At 32.7% G+C, this 22,301-nt stretch overlaps 1 protein-coding gene across 1 annotated transcript in view; it reads right to left on the bottom strand.

Moving 5' to 3' along the window:
• Nucleotides 1-18,967: 18,967 nt before the first annotated feature.
• The window catches only part of LOC145185895 (uncharacterized), a 62,550-nt gene continuing 59,216 nt past the window's right edge, over nt 18,968-22,301 (bottom strand). Inside the window, exons 27-29 of the mRNA XM_090098705.1 lie at nt 22,021-22,059; nt 20,635-20,673; nt 18,968-19,609 (exon numbers count right to left, since the gene is read on the bottom strand). Coding sequence (XP_089954831.1) covers nt 19,113-19,609; nt 20,635-20,673; nt 22,021-22,059 — 575 coding nt within the window. The 3' untranslated portion in view covers nt 18,968-19,112. The remainder of the gene's footprint in view (nt 19,610-20,634; nt 20,674-22,020; nt 22,060-22,301) is intronic.

The following is a 22,301-nucleotide window of genomic DNA, read 5'->3' as shown; positions in this document are numbered from 1 at the left end:
GTATCAAGAGTGGAGCAAACCGGTAGACAGAGTGGACAATGCAGCGTATCACCATGATTTGGCATATAAATATTTAAACGACGTTCAAAGCAGAAATTTAGCAGATCGAATGATGCTTGAAGAAATGAATTCGATTCCCAATCCCACTCAAAAAGAAATAAGCGAGCGAAAAATCATTGCTCCCATCATCAAAGCCAAAGCTAAATTCAGATTGGGTGTAAGTGATTTGAAATGGACAGACCAGCTTGCAGAGGAGCTTCATAAACCGGTGATTCATCATTTTAAAAGAAGAAGGGTGATTGTAAACGACATTGATGAAATATGGGCCGCAGATTTGGTGGACATGCAATCGTTTTCAAAATTCAACAAGGGTGTAAAATATTTGCTCATGGTGATTGACGTGTTTTCAAAGTATGGATGGATCGTTCCGTTAAAAAGCAAAACAGGTCTTGAAGTGGCAGAATCGTTGAAAAAGATTTTTGATGAAAGAAAATGCGTCAAATTGTGGGTAGATAAAGGAAAAGAGTTTTACAACAAGCACGTGAGAGCGTTGGGTGTGCAACTGTATTCCACTGAAAACGAGGAAAAAAGTTCTGTTGTCGAGCGATGGAACAGAACGATGAAAGAGAGAATGTTTAAATATTTTTCAGCCAACAATACCAATAAATATATTGACGTATTAGATGAGATGGTGAAAAATTACAACAACACAAAGCATTCTTCCATCAAAATGACACCAGTGGAAGCTAGCGATGAAAAGAATAAAGGTAGGGTATGGTGGAATCTGTATGGAAAGGATCAAACATTACCAGCAAAACCAAAATTTTCCATAGGTGATCAAGTGAGGATCGTAAAAAAGAAGTCTCATTTTGAAAAGGGGTATACACCGAGATGGACAGAGGAGGTTTTTACAGTGTCAAATGTTCAGCATAAGAATCCACCCACGTATAAAATCTCTGACGCTAACAGTGAAGAAATTCAAGGCACCTTTTACGAGCAGGAGATGCAAAAGACACATCAAGACATATTCAGAATTGAAAAAATCATTCGCAAAACCAAGAGCAAGTCGTTAGTCAAATGGTTAGGATATCCAGACTCCTTTAATTCATGGGTAGATAATAATGAATTGTTAAGTTTGCAAAAATGATCTAAAAATTTAATTTTAATATGTAAAATGCATGCTCCTCACAAGTTTTTTAGAAATGTTGCCTCAGCAGAAGTTCACAGTTTGGATTTGCAATTAAAATTTTTGGAAGAGAGGGTTAGAGAGTTGGAGGAAAGAAGACCGAACAACATTATTGTGTCTACGAAAACGTTAGATCATCCACCTTATTTCAACGTTAATGAACAATATGAGATTTTTGCTCAGAAAGACATTAAATTTGCTGCTCTCTCACATACAATGATAGCTTTATCCATTGGGTTGAATTTGGAGAAAGGTGTTGCAGTGATAACATTAATGAATAAAATTACTGATCAATTGAATTATAGAAAAAACGAAGTTATTATTTCAGAGTCTGTAGATGATGTTATTATGGATGTGAATAGTAACAGCAAACAGGACGTGATTGTTAAAAAAGGAGAAAAACTTTGTAAGATTAATTACATTGATTTAAAATAATTTTTTTATTGATAAAAAAAAATGGAAATATTGAATGAAAAACTTTATCCAGTTCTTCCAACAGCTCCTGCAGATGAAGGACATAGTTACCGGCTTCAGAAAATAAGCGAGATACAAAAAGAGATAGAGAGTGAAAAAGCAAAAAGAGTTCATCTAAGCAAAAAGTATCATCGCGTGTTTAGGATCATTTCTAATGTAGATAATACAATGCAAACCTTATGCATTGCTTTGGGTGTGACTGGAATTGGTCTTTTATCAACCATCGCTGCTGCCCCTGTTGCAATTGCGTGTGAAGGTGTAGCTATTGGAATGGGTTTTTTATCAATTGTAGGAGGACAAGTCAACAAAAAACTAGCATTAAAAGCGGAGAAGCATGAAAAGATCAAAGTGTTGGCAGAGTCGAAATTGAATACGATTAGCGAGCACATTTCCAAAGCGTTGATGGATGGAAAAATAAACGATTCAGAGTTTCAATTGATTCTTGATGAGCTTCAAAAATTTAAATCCTTGATGGAGGAAATACGAACCAAAACCAAAAAGGGAATAGATGAAGTTACTAAAGAAAACTTGATCCAAAAAGGACGAGAAGACGCGATTATAACGTTTAACAATTTGTTTAAGAAAGGATCAACGTAGTCGTAAAAACCAATTTATGTATTTTTTCAACGTATTTTAAAAAGATGTTTTTCTTTAAAATACAAGACCTGAATAAAAGGGATGAAATTGTGAAAGAAATTAATGACAGACAAAAGAGGATTTATCAGAACAGCGTGAATGACAACATTTCAGATACGAATTTTCAAGCTGATGTGAGCAAGCTATTTAAACCCATCATCGAGAGCAATGAAAAGACGATCAAAAGCCTGTCAGTCGATCAAAAAAAGAAAAGACCTTTCGAAGTGAACAAAGTTGGAGATAAAATGTACATTGGAAAAATGGAGGTTGAAATAGATGGAAATGATATCATTGTCGGTGAAGAAAAGTATAATGGAACAAAAGGTCTTTGGGAACTGATGACTGAATTAACAATACCAAAGAGTTATACCGATGAAGATTTGCAAAATTATGAAAAAATTTTAATGGATAGTGATGCTATAAGATCTGATTCACAACCGCATAAACCGAAATCATCAAGAAGACCAAAGTATCAACAACTTATTGCTCCTATTTGGGAAAAAATGATGCGTATTGAAAAGGGTATAAAAGGTCGTGGTGTCATTATTCTTCCAGGCGATCCTAATGCGTTGGTGGAAAAGCTTGAATTGAGTATTGCTGCATGGCATGCTGGGAATAAAGAGTCAAGAAATGTGGCTGTTGCTATTTGCGATGAGCTGTTGAGACAAGGGGAGATTAATAAAGAGGAATATAAATCGTTAATGAGGACTATTTAAAAAAATGCTCATTGTGAACAAAAGAAGATATGTGAAAAAGAACGTTGTTGGTGGAGGTGGTATTGTAGACATGATTAAAAATTTCATAAAAAGAGCAGCTGCGTCAAGTGTTACAAAAGCAACAGTGAATTTGCTTAAAAATGCTGCAACAAGCAAAATTGGACAAGAAGCGATTACAGCTGCAAAATCTGCTGGGACAGAGTTAGCCCTTTCAGCCATTTCCACTGCTAGAGATGTGGCTATTGACAAAGGTAAAAAGACCATTGAGAAATTAAAGACTGGTTCATCTATTCAAAGTAAGAAAATGTCTAAAAAGAACGCGATTCGAATTCAAGACCTGGTGAAAATAGGGCAGGGCATGAAAATAGTATGAAGATAGCATTCTGTTGCGATGACTTGTTATAAACTTGCGATGGCTTGCAATGAGAGACATTTAAATGAATTAAATAATTTTTTATTATATAAAAAAATGATAAGTACTGAGCGATTAAGAGTTACTGAGAACCCAGAGTATGATATTGGTATTGAAAAAGTTGATTTTTTTGAGTACCTTCCAACCAATCTTGATTTAAATTCTTCAGGCACGATTACTTTTGAGATAGACTGTCAATCGATTCAAACAGTACCATCAGAGGCTTACATTCTTATTGAAGGAGTGTTGAAAAAGAGCGATGGAACCTTTTATGATGCTAAAGACAACATTGCACTGGTGAACAACGCTTTGTTGTATTTGTTTAATGATGTGACTTATGACTTGTCGGGAGAGCAAGTGGAAAGAGTGATGTATCCAGGTCCAGCCACCACCATACTTGGATTGATGAAATATCCTTATGGATTTCAGTTTGCTGATGGATTAAAACAGATGTGGTATATGGATACGTCAAATCTTGTTGAAAATGAAGGATTTAAAGTTAGACGAGATCATTTGTTTGCAGACACTACATCCGTTGGCGCTTTTTCGTTTAAAATTCCGTTGAAGCACATTTTTGGATTTTGCGAAACCTATGACAAAGTTGTTTATGGGTTTAGGCATACCATCACCTTTACAAAGAAAGAATGTGATGATGCGATTTATAGAGCGGAGAGCGTTAGTGCAGGAATGATCAACCTTAAAAAATTCAGACTTTATATGCCTCGCGTTGAATTGGATATTTCGAAAAAGACTGATTTCATGAATTTAATAGCTCAAAAAATTCCCATTCAAGTGGCTTATAAATCAAACAAATGTGAAAGACAGCTTATTCCAGCCGGTCAAACAGAATTTACCTGGTCGCTTGGAAGAGTCACTGACAAAAGCATTCCAAGATTTATCCTTTTCGGACTTCAGACAAACAGAAATTCCAGTCAAACAGTTAATCCATCACTATTCGACCATTGTGATGTTAGCAATTTTTACGTGACTGTTAATGGAATAAAGTATCCAAATTACAATTACGACTTGAATTTTGGAGAAAAGAGAGTGGTTATGGCTTATTCAGATGCGTTCTCTTTTGATGAAAAATATTATGGTACAAATGAACTTGTTTGTCAATCTGGGTTAAGCTTGCTTGAATATATAAAATTATATCCGTTGTTCTTTGTGGATATCAGCAAGCAAAAAGAAAGAATGACGTCGGAAACAGCTGAATTAGTGGTAAACCTTAAATTTCGAACTTCAACTATTGCAAATACCGTTATTTTTGCAGTGGTTATTTCTGACAAACTGCTTAAATTTGTTTCAGATGGAACCAACATGACTGCTGTTTATTAAGTTTATTAAGATGTCTTTTTTAAGGAAAAATTGAATTGACTTAAAAAAAATCTTGGTATAATAAAATGAGATATACAACATCGTATTTGAAAAATTTGCTTAATGAAAACGGCGTTAGTAAAACAGCAGATGATTTAATAACGTTGATGATACTTGCGGTTGAAAATAATTTGATCAGTAAAGATGAGATTTTAGAAAGAGCAAAAGAAAAAAAAGTAAAGCCTCCTCCAAAAGAAAAAAAACCTGTTGATCCAAAATGGGAATGGCTTAGTTTTGTTAAGAAAAAACCCATCACTGTGAGAATAACCAACATTGAAACGGGTGAGGTGACTGAATACAAGTCTCTTTACAAAGCGATGGCAGGAACTGGACGTGGATGGAGATATTTAGAGCGTCGAGATGGAAAGGTTGATAATGGAATCAAGATTGAATTTTTAAATTCTGAAAAGCTTGAAAAACGTAAAAAGCAGCAAAATTGATTTTTTAACTTTTGTCATGTTAAAAAATTGACTTAAATAAAATTCTTGGCATAAATAAAAAGATGGAAAGCATGCAAAAGGATGATCTTTTAAATGCTCTTGATGATAGATTTGAGTCAACTTCTGATACGGCTAAATCAAAAAGTTTGCTTAAATTTCTAAAAAACGTAAGAAAACTTCCAAAGGAACATCGAATCATTTTCAAAGAAATGGTTGAAGTAGCACCTTTTGAAGAAGTGATCAGAAATATAAAAGAAGACATTGATCTGCGTAATAAATTCCTGATAGGAACAAATTGGAAACTAAATGCTAGCGGACGTAATAATTGTCGTAAAATCACTGAACATATTAGAGAGATTAAAAATATGTATTCACGTCTTTCTAAATAATTTTTTAATTCTTTTCACGGGAGAATTAAAAAAAACGGTAAAAACTTTTCGAAGAAGAAAATATGCTGAAAGTGTGCCAAGATTTAAAAAAATTGAATTGACTTAAAGAAAATCTTAGTATAATAAAAATGAGTATCTATTCTTCAAAACCGGAATTAATTGCTAAAGAGCGAAAACTTGAATGCATCGAAAAGAATTTTCTTTCCCTTAATAAAATGGGTGATAAAACTGATGCTAAAAAGCAAAAAGCAAAAACTACCGCCAAAGAGCGAAAAAATGAAAGTGACATAAAGAAAAATCTTTCCGTAATAAAAATGGAAAGTAAAACTGTGAAAGATCGAAAAGTATCAATAGCATCATTAAGAAGGGATGCTAAAGAAAGGTACATCAAAGGCTATGCCAAAATGACAAGGGAACAGCTCGTTGAAGCAATAAGAACAACAAAACCTGTCATTGGCCAAAAGTCTGTTAATGATCGAAAAGATCGAAATAAAATGACTGTAAAAGAATTAAGAGAGATGGCTAAAGGTCGTGGTGATATCAAAGGTATCTATAAAATGAGAAAGGCTGATCTCATTGCAGCTTTAAATATTACCATCATTGGAAGTGGTCCTGCTCCTCAACCTGTAGCTCGTAGACGAACGACTGAGGCGAGACCTTTGCCTGTTCATGTAAGACCTACCGTGGTGAGGTTTGTTCGACCAGCTGTAAAAGTTTCAATAAAGCCGACAAAAGTTTCAATAAAGCCGGCAAAAGTTTCTGTAAAACCGACAAAAGTTTCAATAAAGCCAACAAAAGTAAGGTTTGTTCCTTCCGCAGTGATAAAACCAGTCATCGCTCCAAAACCAGCGATCATCCCACCAAGACCTACTGTAGTAAAACCTCCTATTGCTCCGAAACCAATTCATTTGCAAAGACAGAATCACATCCTTGATGAGTCGGTTTTAGATTTAACACCTGCTATAGCGCCAAAACCAGTCATCCCACCTAGACCTGGTTTATTTTCAAGTCTGACAGCAGCTGCAAAAAGTGTAGCATCCTATGTTAAAACTAAGTTTAATGATATTAAAGATTGGATAGAACCCTACGTTCCTGAAGTAGTCAAGAAGAACGTAAGCGAATCAGTGGAAGAAATCGATGAAAAGATAAAGTCTATCAAATCACTTGTATTAAAAACAGTGTACAAACAGCCCGTGTCAAAGCCTTATAAAATAAAATTCAAGTTGAGTGAACAATCGGTAGAGAATACTGTGAGACAATTTTCTTACACACCTTCTTCTCGATATAACGACCTTGCATCCTTTTTTATTTTGGTGAGAGAGTCTGCTATCAATGTCATGGAAGGGGAGAGAAACACAAAGGTAAGAATTGTTTTAACGTGCAAAATGAAATCTGTAAGCATCATGACTGGTGAAGAAGTGACTCGGGAAGCAAGCTTTTCATCAAGATCAGAGATTATTCTAGCAGCTACAGATGTAAGAACGCTCATAAGCGAAATGGAAGAAAAAGTCTTGGAAAGTAGTGTTAAATACAATGCTTTAGGATCTAATTGCACTATATCTAAGATTTTAAGAATGGACATTAACTTTACTGATTACGAACCTCTCAGCGGTTCTTCCTATATTGAGCTGCCTAAAGAGCTGAAAGACAAAAAGGCGATCATCAACATGGAAAACGACGACAATCAATGCTTTAAATGGTCAGTCACTCGAGCGTTGAATCTAAAAAATATGCATAACGGAAGAATTGATGAAGACTTGGTTCTAAAATCAGAAGAGCTCGATTGGGATGAGATGGAGTTTCCTGTGAATTACCATAAAATAGACATGTTTGAAAAGAATAACCCAACTATAAGCATTAACGTCTTTGGGTATGAAAATAAAAAACTTTACCCTTTGAAAATATCTGACTTTGTAGATCGAAAGCACTGCATTGATTTGCTGTACATTACAAACGAAGACACTAACCATTAATGTCTCATTAAAAGTTTGAGTCGATTATTGTCTACGCAAACATCAAAAACAAAAAGAAAACAACATTATTGCCGAAATTGTCTGCAAGGTTATGACCAGGAAGAAAAGCTCCAAAAACATCGAGAAGACTGCTATAATAACGCTCCAGTAAGAATCGAACTTCCTAAAGAAGGAGCAACTGTTGAATTTAAAAACTATAACAAGTCTATGAGGGTTCCGTACATCGTATACGCAGACTTTGAAAGTTTCACAAAGCCTATCAGCACTTGCACCCCAAATTCGAAAGAGTCATACACCAATCAATATCAAAAGCACGTTCCAAGCTCCTTCTGCTATTACATCAAATGCTTTGACGACAGCCTTTACAAAGAAAAACCAGTTATGTACACAGCAGAAAGCGATGAGGATGATTTAGCTCAAAAATTTGTAACCATGCTTGAATCAGACCTTATAAAGATTTTCGATAACATTGATATAGTAAAAAAGAAAGTGGTTACTGATAAGGATGAAAAGAATTTTAAGGATGCAACCGAATGCCATATTTGCAATAAAGATCTTAACGGTGATAAAGTCTTAGACCATTGCCATTTAACCGGAAAGTATCGAGGAGCCGCTCATAACAAATGCAACTTGGATTATAAAATTCCAAAATTCATTCCTGTTGTTTTTCATAACTTGTCTGGTTATGACGCTCATTTGTTCATCAAGAAATTAGGTGGAAAGCTCAATTGTATACCCAACAATGAAGAAAAATATATCAGCTTCTCGAAAAAAATCAAAGTGAGAGAATTCACTGATAAGAAAGGTAAACTAAAGGAAGTAATGAAAGAGCTAAGGTTTATTGACAGCATCAGATTCTTACCCTTCGGTTTAGAAAAACTAGCTAAAAATCTAACTGACGAACAATGCAAAAACGTAGCTGAACATTATAAAGAAAAAAAACAGTTTGATTTGATAAGGAAAAAAGGCATTTACCCTTATGACTGGGTAAACTCCATTGAGAAATTCACTGAAACGCAATTACCTCCTATTGAAGCCTTTTATTCCAAGCTAAAAGATGAATCAGCAACAGTGAAAGACTATGCACATGCTCAAAACGTTTATAGCGAATTTGGATGTAAAACCTTTAAAGACTATCACGAATTATATAATATTTCAGACGTCTTGATACTTGCAGATGCATTTGAAGATTTCAGAAACACATGTCTCAGTCATTACGGTCTTGATCCTGCTTGGTATTACACATCCCCTGGTTTGGCTTGGGACGCTATGTTAAAGAAAACTAAAATTAAATTGGAATTGTTAACTGATATTAATATGCTCAACATGATACAAAAAGGTATACGTGGTGGAATTAGCATGATCTCCAATCGATATGGAACTGCTAATAACAAATACATGAACGATTCCTACAATCCTTCAAAACCATCTACATTCCTCCAATATTTAGACGCTAACAATTTGTATGGATGGGCTATGAGCAGACCTCTTCCCGTTGGAGGATTCAGATGGATGACTGAAGATGAACTCTCCAATTGGAAATCCATACCTTGCATTCTCGAAGTAGACTTGAATTATCCTGAAGAGCTTCACGATTTACACAACGACTATCCTTTGGCTCCTGAAAGATTAACTATTGGAAAAGTGGAAAAGCTGGTCCCTACTTTAAACAACAAGGAGAAATATGTCATTCATCATGAAAACCTAAAACTCTATGAACGGATGGGTTTAGTTATTACAAAAATTCATCGTGGTATCACCTTTGAAGAAGAACCTTTTATGAAACAATATATTGACCTCAACACTAGATTAAGAACCGAGGCTAAAAATGAATCTGATAAAGAATTTTTTAAACTCATGAACAACTCTGTCTTTGGCAAGACCATGGAGAATATTCTAAAACGCGTTGATGTTAGGCTTGTTACCACGAGAAAAGAAGTCTTAAAATTATCTAAAAGCCCTCGATATGAACGAAACAGAATTTTTGATGAAAATCTCATCGCGGTTCACATGAAAAGAACAATTGTCTACTACGACAAGCCTGTTTACTTGGGAATGAGCATCCTCGATTTGAGCAAAACACTCATGTTTGAGCATCATTACGACTACATGAAACCTAAATACGGGGATAAGCTGAAATTACTCATGACTGATACTGACTCTCTGTTTTACGAAATAGAAACAGAAGATTTTTATCAGGACATTGCTAACGATGTACTTGAAAAATTTGACACGAGCGACTTTCCTAAAGATCATCCTGCCATTCAAAACTTTGCATTTGACGTTGGGTTTAAAAATAAAAAGGTTATTGGAAAGTTCAAAGATGAGGTTGCTAGCAAGCAAATTAAAGAGTTTGTTGGACTTCGACCGAAACTCTACTCCTATGAGATCTTTAATGAAATAAAAGATCACAAAAAATGCAAAGGAATTCAGAAATGCGTAGTTGAAAAGAAAATCACTCATCAAGACTATTACGACTGCTTAATGAACAAGAAAGAAAAGCTTGCTACCATGAACGTCATACGATCTCATCTTCACAATATTCACACCGAAGAAATCAACAAAGTGGCTCTCAGCGCTAACGACGACAAAAGGCACATCTTACAAGACGGTATTCACACGCTAGCCCTCGGACACTACAAACTAAGATACATTCCTATACATTGAGGAAACATATCATTTTTAGAACGGAAAATAACACTACTACATCTTGCATTCTACGCTTTACTATACGAAATATATCAATGGCTCAGAATCCGCTAATCGTAGTAGTATCAACATCTCCAAAAATCTTTACAACAATCGATTCATTTTCTCTAATAATGCACTGATTTGGTATTTCAATGCATCCTTTAAAAGGATCCTCCTCTTTGACATGTATTGTTCCATTCCCATGTTTTAGTGGCCTTTGGGAAAATTCACCTACCTCATCTTGTACTCTCATGTTTTCAGTTAATGCAAACTTCTGCACCCAATGCCAATGCAAAGAACATTTTATACACGATTTTACTATTTCAGCTGGTTGTCCTCTTTTCACAACATGCAGAATTTACCTTAAGTCACCACCAAAAAGAATGATTTTTCCTTCGAACAGAAAGTTGTTGTTGCAAATATCTTTTAACAACCTATCAATTGCATTTAAGGCATGTTTAGGTATCATGAATGTTTCATCAAGCAAAAACAAACTAACTTGTCTTAAAAAATGGCCTTATATAGAGTAAGGAGGTACATCAGGGCGCGACAAATCGACGAACGTGCGAACGTCTGCTAAAAAAAAGACTGAAAAACGAACGTCACTTCCCTTTACTTTTCCTTACGGAAACGTCGGCGTTCGCTTAAAATTTTTCAAAACAATTCAAGTTTTTTCAAAACGATTTCAAGTTTTCAAAACGATTCAAATTTTTCAAAACGATTCAAGCAATTGATAATTAAGCAATTGATCGTTTTTTTATTCATTACAAAAAACACGTAATTGCAATAAAAAAACAATTAATTACGAAAATTTTAAACGCATTTTCGAGGACTTTAAAAGAAATCACGCTAAAACTAATTTTTTCAAAGGAAAGAAGAAAGTAGTTATGTTTGAGCATGGTTTTTGTATGCATTTACAAAAGCATTTCCAGTTTCACTAAAAATGACTGCCTTTACAATTACTTTAAAAAGAAACCATGCTTAAACATAACGATTGCTTTCTTCGATAGCGTGCTTTTTTTTCTTCTTATTTTCCTTTAAGTGAAGTAATGTTTGTTTGCATATTAAAAAACTTCTGAAAGTTTTTTAAAATAATTTTCAAGTTTTACTAAAAAATACAATATCTATTAGAATATATAAAGTTATTATGTTTATTATAATTTTAATTTTTTTATTGTGCGTTTAGCAACACCAATAATATGATATTTTTATTAACTTATAATTAAATACTTAATATACTATTATTTTTAAATTTAAAAAAAAAATGTCAAAACAATTAAGCGTCTTTTCGATGTTAAAGAAAGATGGTACAGAGGAGCGTAGCATTAAACGCAAAGGAGAAAAAGAGAGAGAAACTAAGCATACGAAAAAAAAGTGCCATGACTTGGATTGTGCTATGACTTTGGGAAAATTGGATATACGGCCAAAAGTATCCAAATTTGTTGGGTTTGCCAAAAGTATCCAAATATTAGCAATGCAACCAATTCAGTAACAATGGGATGTAAATTTTGGAAAAGAACATACTTGTTACGCCACGATAAAGATGGTGGGCATAAAGCCTGTATTTCTAAATATTGAGAGAACCTTCAAATATAGCCCGAAGTCTTGAGAAAACTGAATCGACATCAATTTTAAGAACTACTGAGAATAATCAAGAAGAAATGAACAGACTTTTTCGGATGTCGTATTTTGTTGTTAAAGAGGATCTTGCATTTAAAAAATTTCCTCAGCTGTGCGAGCTACAAAAGCTAAATGGAATTAAGTTGGGCAAGAACTACTTAAGTGACAAAGCTTGCAAAAACTTCGTTTCGTCAATTTTTTCTGACTTAAAATGCACCTTAAGTTTAGACGTATCAAATACTCGTTTTATTGCAATTTTATCTGACGGTTCTACCGATAAGAGTATTGGTGAATAAGAAACAGTTTTTTTAAGATTTAATAAAGATCAATAATTTGCGCGCACTTGCGTGAAAAATTGTTTTAAAAATATGACACTTGATTAAACTCAATAAGCATCTTTGATATATCCAAAAACTTATTAGCTAGAATAAAAATTTATTTGAATATAAAACTCACTTATTTGACATTTTTCTCTTAAATTAGACGTTCGTCAATAATTTAAGATACGAGCGTCAACGTCCATTAAAAAAACGATTTGTCGCACACATCATATGTGCTTTTATCCAATATTGGAACAAGAAGTTTGAATAAGCCATGCAATGTAGATCCATTTGTAAGAAGAGTTGCTGCTATGCCAGTCCGTGCAGCTGCAGCAGATTTAAAGCCCCTACTTATGGTTTCAGCAATCAAATAATTATAAGTAAAGGTTTTTCCACTACCAGCTGATCCATCCATGAAAAACAATCTAGAATGTTGATTTTCTACACTTGGTTGCTCATTCAGTGCAGCAAGTATAGCATTACATACATTTAAGTGATTGACATTAAGCAACAGTCTCATTCAATTGGCTTCGTCAATAGATTGTTGAACATTTTCATCAAAATTTTCTAGATTTAAGCCTAAAATTTCATCAATAACAGGCAGATTGTAATCAGCCAGCGTTTTACCACTTTGATTAATAATCTTTTCAATTTGATAAAGAGTAGCTTGTTCAGCTATTAGAAGTGGGACTGAGCGGTGAATGAAATCTTCCATCATAAAAAATTTGTATGCATTCCAGAGATGTAAAGCATTGTCAGGTTTACAAAAGATCAAAATAATTGAAAACAACTGTCTAATTTGCTTCGGCATATGTGTTAAAACCGCCTCAGAAATAGTATTCTGCCATTCAGTATCATCTTGCAACAGACCTTTCAAAACACATGTTTCACAAAACGTTTTAAGGACAATACCATTAACAGTACACACTTCCTCTCAAGATGTTGCTCCTTTTTTTTGCAAAAGTAACGGTCTACGAAAAAACAATTCACCAGTTGGATTAACTTTATACATTCTTACTATCACCTTATTACCACCGCTTTGTGTAACTTTCCATTTACAATGTTTATCATCAAATATAAAGTGATAAAGAATGTCTAAATACAAATAGAAATGTGCTCTTTCATTTTCAGTATTCAACTTAAACCATGCCGTTAAGTGCGTATCACGTTGAGCTGCACGATCTAAAGCCATTTGTTCTGCTCCTTCTCTAAAATACACTAATTGATTTTCAGGTAGATGTTTACCAAGTCACAGCACTTTGAAAACACGGAAACAACATTATATAAACATATGTCCTAACTATAAGCACAATAAATGTGTTTAAGTATGTATATAAAGTTAAATAAATAATTGAATAAATAAATACCTAATATACATATCTAAACACATTTTTAAAACAGTTATATAACTCATATTAACACATACACAAACAATAAAAAAACACTTTACACTATTATAAAAACACATTATAAAAAAAATATAAAGCACTTATCACCACATACATATACATATCAAAAAAGCATATATGCAAACAATAAACGTGTGCAAACAAAAATTTTAAAAATGATGCGAGAAAATTTAAAAAGATTCAAAGTAAACAAAATATATATTTTCAAACAATACTCTTTACCTTCTTTTATTTTTTTTTCATAAGAACTCTAATCCTCATAACAAAATTTAACCTTTACCTACAATAACATGTGACATGCCATGTCAGTGTTGGCACTAAATTTTAATTTATTTTTCTAAATTTTCTAAAAAAAATAGTTAATAGCATCACAGAAATTTCAAAGTAGTAATAATCATTTTATGGAAATAGCATTAGTATAACTTTAAATAACATCCATACCCCTATTTTCCTTCTAAAAAATAAAATAATAAAAATAAAACTGCTAAAAGAAAAACTAAAACAAACAAAATATAAACGATTTAAAAAATTAAAATCCTTTCAACTTTATCTAATAAAAATGTATATATAACTATTTCATATACTTACTTCAATTATAATATGATTATTTATCTTAATATGATTCCTCATGTAATATATCTAAGCTAATAATTAAATTCCAAAAGGAAAAAAGTTTCAACTCGCTTAAAAGATCTTTCTCAAATGACCGCGTGCAATGACATATTATATATACTAGATGTCTAACTGGCGGGATTTTATTGGACGAAAAGTGAAGCCGCTTTTTTTGTTTACAAATTGAATTCGCCATTTGTAATAAGGGCAAAAGCTATATAAAAGTTACAAATACATGTTTTTGCCCGAATTAGAAATGGCTTCCACGGCTTCACTTTTCGGATTGAAGTTGGACATTTAGTATATATAATATATCATTGACCGCGTGGATTTAAAGAACGCGCTCTTTCAAAGCCTAGTAACTAATTAAAAGCCTAGTAACTAATGACGAAACGACGTTAAACATTAAACATTTCTGTAGAAATTATATTATAGATTGTGGAGCTATTGATTTGGGTGGTGCATAATTACAAACAGCTTCTTGCTTGTAAGTAAAGTTGCATTAAATATCTTCGCATTGTTGGATTGTCAGACGAAAATCGTCCCTCGTTCCAATTAAAAGTGCAAGGTCGAGGGTGGTTGGAGGGCAATAGTTTTGTCGTAGCTTGTTTTTATTGTAGCCCGGCTAAGGATCTGCGAGTTCGAGATTAAAACTTGATAAATTTGAAAAACCCATTGACCTTTACAAACTGAGTATAAAATTTGTCAAGTTTGACTAAAATTCAAACGCCGCAAAACTTAAAGAAATAACTTAAATGATTTCAAAAAAATCTTTTAATTTCAGCCTCACGTTTGCGACGTTTTATTTAGGTTTTTTCAGTTTATCAAGAGCATTTCCTGTGAACAGTCGTCGTGAGCATCAACATATTTGTCATAAACAAAAATATTCCAAGATCAACATGAAGAAATTTTGTTTTTATATTTACTTTATGTATTTATATTCTTTAAAATGATTGTTATAATACCTTTTACTTGCCTATTTTTTCATATTTGTCTCCGCGATTTTTAAGTTACGTCTTTTTAACGACTTGCGGGTTTCTAAAAATGGTGGAGAATTTTAGTTAAACGAAAAAATTTGACAGTGAAATTTAAGAAATGTTAAATTTGGCATGAACTTTATAGTTCAATAACTGCATTTGCATTTTTTGTCGATAGATGATAATTATAATATTAGGAACAAATAGTTCAATGTGTCGAAGGCCTAAAAAGCAAAAGTACAAATCTGTAATAATTACCCTGTTGGCTTTGTTTACAATTATGGGATAATGTAAATTAAAAAAACTAGTATATAACACATAATAAACAAAATCGCTAATCTTTGGTTATTATATGTAATATACTAGTGTTATCGATCGGTCTATATAACTTGCCTTTTTTAGCACTTGTGTTTTCCTTTTTTTTGCCGTGATTTTATTGATTTAGTATGTTCTTCTTGTTGATGATGTCAGAGATATTTTAGTGTATTCGTTCTTCTTCGTAATTCTTTATCAATATTGTTTTTGTTTGTTTACTTACTATTGTAATTTAATTACTTTTTTTGTTTGGATGACGTAAATAAGAAAATTTCAACCGTAATTAAGTTATCCCAGTGGGCAAAGCGACGTCGGAACAACGTCGGATCGATGTCGAATCTGACGTCGGATCGATGTCGGATTTTAGTTGGAAATGGAAAGGTTGGGTGATGTCAAAAAAAGACATCAGGGGACATCAGCATTCCAATGTCATTCAACGTTAAGCGATGTTAAACCAACATCGGAACGACGTCAGATTACTGACGTAAAGACGATGTCATTATGTGGTAGAGCGATGTCAAACCAACATAATAAATAAAATTAAAAAATAGCTTACATTTTCTGGCGTAAAAGCATTCATTACAAAAAAAAACATTCTATTTTGCATCAGTATCATTCTGGAGACGCCCACTATCCCCGCCAACAGCTTTGCTAGGGGTATACCGCAATACCTTTTGAACTTCCACTTTGATATCGACTACCGTAATTTCGCTTCTTTTCGTCATGACGCTAGCTAAATAGAAGTTTAATGTATAAAGGCATAAATATATAAAGACCAAATTAAATTAATTTAGAATTTCAAATCATGTAAGTAAAGTTATTTCGGTTACAGAAACAAGCAACTAATGAAGTTAAAAAAAAATAATCCATTAACTACCCGACAAGAACAGCATAAATTGACTGAAAATGTTAAAGACTTTCCGAAAACTAGACCCATTTACCATCTTTATAGGTAAGTAAAATAGACTTATATTAAGTCTGTTTTGTAATGAAAAGTATGCTAAAATGTCATTTGATTTAAAGAAACGAGAATAGGATATGAAATCTGCAATATTTTGTTCAACAACATTTTAGTTTGTACAAAGTTTCTATAGAAAACAAATGGCATCAGATCTACCAAATGTGTTAATATTTTATAAACTCTTCGCATAAAGTCTGCTGATGGTTAGAGAATTTTAAATAGATTAAAAATAGTACGAGGAACCTTGCGATTTACAACGAGGTTTAACTGATTGAGAATTTTCACCCACCTAACCAGCCTAGTAATTATAATTTCCCAACAAATACGTTTGAAAAGGATCCGAAGCAAAAATCATTTAACCAATCCTGGTTCCGTTGATACCCATGGGTATTCTACAACCAAGATTTATTTTACCGTTGCTGCTTTATGTAAAAACATGATTTCGTCAACAAAAGCAGAAAACATTTTTACCTCGAACGGCTATCGACATTTGAAAAAAGTGCTTGAATCTGGGAGAGGGTTTTCAAAGCACAAATGTAGTGAGGCCCATAAAGAAGCAACCGAAAGTTTGATTACAAGGAGGTATGGGTTCAAGGATTATATACAGTGGTCGGCCATCACATTAGTACCACACGTTTTTTTTACAATTTATTTCAAATATGTTGCTTAAACTCGCATATGAGAAAATAAATTGTTTTTTGTTACATGTCAAGTTATTTCTATTCTTAGTAACATTTAATAAAAATTTATCAATTGGCAACTCTGGCTGTCAGCAATCACCTGTCATAATCAAATTGGTGCATATTGGACAAATTAAGGTTATTTTTAGTTGTTAGTTTGATTGAAGTTTAAATATGATTTATTTTAATTTCAAGCATCTGTGAATTATTTAATTAATTATTTTTTTTGAACTTAATAATAATCAGTAAGTCATTAATTTTAAAAAAAGGATTTTATGTTTTTTTTCCTGTTTATGGAAAGACACCAAATAGTAGTTTTTAAAGTTATTAATTTAAATTTTCAGCTATGGGTAAAAAATGTGATATGACACCAACAAAAGTTAATCAAATTAGATGTCTTTTACAGAATACAAAATATTCTCAGCGAAAAGTTGCATAAATTGTAAAGGTTTCTCACCAAACCGTAATGCGAGTGAGAAAAAAAACTGATACAGGGGAATAGTTTGGCCCATGGAGACCACCTTCTAAACGAAAGACAACACCAAGAGCGGATCGTATTATCCGGAATATATGCCTGGAAAACAGAAAAAAGCCATAAAATGTATTGACTAAGCTTATCCATGAAGCTGGTATTGGTGTGTCAGACCGGACAATTCGCAGAAGGCTGAAGGAAGAGGGATTGATGTGTCATCGCCCAGCCAAGAAACCAAAACTGACTTGACTCATGAAAAAAAAGAGACTGGAGTGGGCTCGAAACTATCGTCACTGGTCTGTTGAGGATTGGGAAAAAGTATTTTTATTAGCATTCATATTCGTAAAATATTTTAAATATATTCATAAATATTATAATTTAAAATAAGCATTATTTTAGATTTGCTTCTCTGATGAATCAACTTTTCAAGTAATGATGGACAAAACAGCTTTTGTTCGTCGTAGAACGAACGAAAAGTTTCATCCTGACTGCATTGTGGAAACAGTCAAGCATCCAGCTTCAGTAATTATGTGGTCTGTCATTTGTGGGCAAGGAGCAGGGCGTCTCTACAAAGTAGTTGGCACAATGAAGCAGGACCAGTATAACGAAGTTCTGGAGAACCAGTTGCTTCCTCAAATGGCAGATTGGTCTAAAAATGTCAAAAAAATTCAAAAGAAGTCCAAAAATGTCAAAAATCTTATATTTATGCAAGATGGTGCAACTTGCCACACAGCAAAAAGTGTTATAACATTTTTAAAACAGAAAAAAGTAGATGTATTGCCATGGCCAGGCAACTCACCTGATCTTAACCCCATAGAAAACATTTGGGAAATAGTAAAGCAAGATGTTGGAAAAAAAAATCTTACTAACAAGCAAGATCTTATGGAATATATTATCAGAATCTGGCACAATAACCCAGAGTTGACAGAAACTATAAAAAGTTTAATTGCAAGCATGCTACGACGAATCGAAGCAGTTATTGCAAATGAAGGCGGTTTTACAAAATATTAATACTTAATATATATTTTATATAATTTATTGTAATAACCAATAAATATTCAAAATGTTTAAATTTATTTGTTTATTTTTCATCAATTATAACTTTATAAATAAAGGAACAAGCTTTAAATTACACCATTATTTTTCTTTTTGCCAAAAAATTTATTTTTACACGATATTTACAAAAAATTACAGCTGGTCCTAATGTGATGGCCGACTACTGTAGAAAGATTGTGGAGAGTGGGGTTGAGGGTATGGGAACTGTTTGGTTAGAAAAGGGCAAGGGAAAAAATAATTACTGAATAAACTAACATACACAAGTTATCCATTTCAAATATAAAAAAATTAAAACAAAGCATAAGAAAATGAAGCACTTGTCGAATCTATTCCCAACACCTACTAAATGACTAATCATTAAGCTCTATTCACAAAATTAACATTAGCTAAATAGTTTCATTGATAAACCTCATTGGTAATTTTAAGATTTTTGATTGATCCAGGTTGAGCAGAATACCAAGGATCACTAGCATAAACCTTCACGTTTTGGAAATCTCGTGCATCGTTATTAAGTACATGGTATATAAGAGCGCCATTTCTTTTTACTTCAAAAATGTAGACCAATTGTTGAAGACGCTGAGATATTTCAATTTTAGTCCATTGATTAAGGGGCAATGGTGAGTTTATAGTGAAGTTATGGTTGTGTTTTCCATTTATCCCAGAAGAAATAACTAATTTTCCTGAGCCATCTTTCAGGAACCATATACCTGGATTTCTATCACCATAGGTTCCAAAATTCTGTCCAATCGTCAAATGAATAACACTGTGCCATCCAGTTACATAAGCAGTAGGTTTTACTTCAAACGAAACACTGTATTGTTTCTTCAAAAGTGCCAATGTTGTAACTAAGTTACTTCTACGAAGTACTAATTCTAATCCATTATCAACAAAATCTAAAAAAACGTGGATATTGGCTAATAATGCAATAATTTAAAACCAGTCATTAAATAACAGCTGTTCAATAAAAACTTTCTGAAAGTTTGAAGACAAAATAAACGTCTTCTCCCTAACTTTTTTAATTGCAAAATTTTCTATCTTGTTCTTACTAGATCATTTTAAAGCCGAAGATCTCAGACATAATCAACCGTGCTGAAAACAATTCCAGTTATGAAAGAGTCAAGAAAGTGGCCGTAAAGCAATAAAAACGAATAAAAAAAAATTAAGCGCTTAAGGACATGTTTAACCGCCTTAATGAAGTTTCACAACGACAGGGTGCTTGGAAAATCAAATCTAGTCCAGCAATTATAATTTATATGTTGCAAACTAAGACAAGCATCTTTTACCACGAGAAGAAAAAAGTACCAGAGCGAGAGGAGGCTCGAAGAGAGTGAATTCATATCTGTTGCGAAAGACTGTATTGAAAACTTCAAACTAGAACGCGCATTATTGACGACGAGTGTTATTTTACTTTGGGGTCCATTAGGCTAAAACGGTAGTTTTATACTTTGGCAGGAAAAGTATCATTTATGTTACCAGAGTGGATAATCCGCCAAACGTAACAGAACTTTTCTCAAACGAGGATTTTTGGAGTATTCTGAAAAGAATGGTTTATGATAATAACAAACTACGTACTAAAATAAGTTATTGTCTCAAGAAAATCGATATTAAGCTTGTAAAAGACACTTTCAACTAAATTCGTCGACGGTTAGGAAGAGTAACGACTTATTTACTTACAGAAGACGATAATTAAATAAACAGAGGACATAATAATCTATTTAAAAATATTTTATTTTAATTTTTAGCTCAAATAATAAAGAAGTTAAGACCTTTTCATTTTGTAAAGACTTTTATTGAACACCCGTTACCAAGCACTTAAAATTATCAAAAAAGAATTTAAAAGAAATGTTGAAAAACATTCGCACGACCATGTAATGCGGCATTTAAAAAGAAGAAAACCAACGTGATAATTAAAAATAACCTCTTCGAAGGGTGATAGCGTTTCGGAAAGGAGCTTTACCTGCAAAAAGATTTAAAAAATACAAGTAAATATAAAAACTTTATTGAGCTTTATAATTACTTATTTGACTAAAAGAAAATAGATCTTACACTAAAATAAAAAAAAAATATATGACTCATACTTCTCCTTCTGTTATAAAACAGTTATTATAGACAATATATTGTAAACTATTGTTGAAATAGAAATTAATTTACAAACTTTAAAAAAGCAATAATATAAACTATATAAAGAAAATAGAAGCTAAATCCTAACTCATTTCATTTGTATCAAAATACTTAAAAGGTGCTTAAGCGCATCCCTACTTATCAAAACTCATTCCATAATACCACGATGAAACGTTTAAAAACATATTTGAAGTGCTATAAACACCAAAAAATTAAATCAAATAACAAAGCAGATTCCTTCCTTAAAATGTCGAGAAATCAAACAACAAATTTTAAATCAGCCGAACTTTTCCTGTAAGGTCAATAAAAACAAAAAAAGCAATTTCCGCATTTCAACGAACGCAAAGACCAATATTTCAAGTCTGAAGTGCGGCAGAATTTCGAAACATAACAGTTAAAACAAATTTTAATCGTTTAATAGCATAGTTTCTATGCAAATGCTATGACACTTGCTTATGGAGGTCAATTTTAAGAATAAATTGACAATTATTGCGGAAAAACACCACTTGGTATGAAAATAGTTAGTGCTAAACTTAATCACAGCATTCTCAAAAGAATTATTAAAATTAGTAAGAATGGCTCACCATAAAACGCTCTCCATAAAAAGTTAGAAGCATTGATTTTATTCAATTAATAACAGTTCATGATTGTAATATTTTTAGAAACGCTAAACTTCAAATGCTTTGTGGAAAACAAAACCTTATTTGTAGCGAAAGTATTTATAATGTTGAACAGACCAAATGAAACAAAACTTGCCGATTATGTCAGCTTGAACAAACATGTCTCAATCATTTTGTTTTCAATAACCTAAAAGCCCATCTTAAAGTGCTTCTGCATTAAGTTATACAACTTCATTAAATGGAAATCGAATGTATCAATACTAATCTCACTTGACATCCAACATTTTCTATTTGGTGAGTGATGATTATTCTTGCGAATTTGTATTATAGTGTAAATCTTAATTTATATTCAATTCTAAATTAATGTTACTTTTAAAAATGTTTGATGCAAACAAGCAACTTGTCTTGACAAGAATACATTACCTTAAGCATTGCCTAAGTTATGCACCATTTGTAAAAAATGATCTGAATGGAAGATACTCCACATTATCAAAGCTTTATAGCTATAGTTCATTTTACTAAGATTGTTGGTATTCTTTTAAAAAAAAAACACTTTCATATACCTTTAGGAAGAACTGTAACAGGTGGCAGAGATACGTTACCTAGCAAGAGAAACAAGAAAACTGTTTTGAACTTGAACAAGCAGATGTTAAAATATATCTTTCATTACATGCGAGTTTTACAAAAACTAAAAACAAGTCACCATTATTAAAAAAGAAATATAACACAAATCAAAAATACCACCAGCAACAGTAAAGGTTAATGATATTAGTTAACATAAAGTAAAGCGCGCATATCATGTTTAATATTAAGCGATAGATAAATAAACAAAATCAGCATCAAA

This window comes from Hydra viridissima, unplaced genomic scaffold (genome assembly GCF_058129835.1).
Source record: "Hydra viridissima isolate aposymbiotic clone 2 unplaced genomic scaffold, HvirCarnegie_v1 scaffold_9, whole genome shotgun sequence".
Taxonomy (NCBI): domain Eukaryota; kingdom Metazoa; phylum Cnidaria; class Hydrozoa; order Anthoathecata; family Hydridae; genus Hydra; species Hydra viridissima.
The sequence above is the reverse complement of the archived record's forward strand: the minus strand, read 5'-3'. Positions and strand labels throughout refer to the sequence as shown.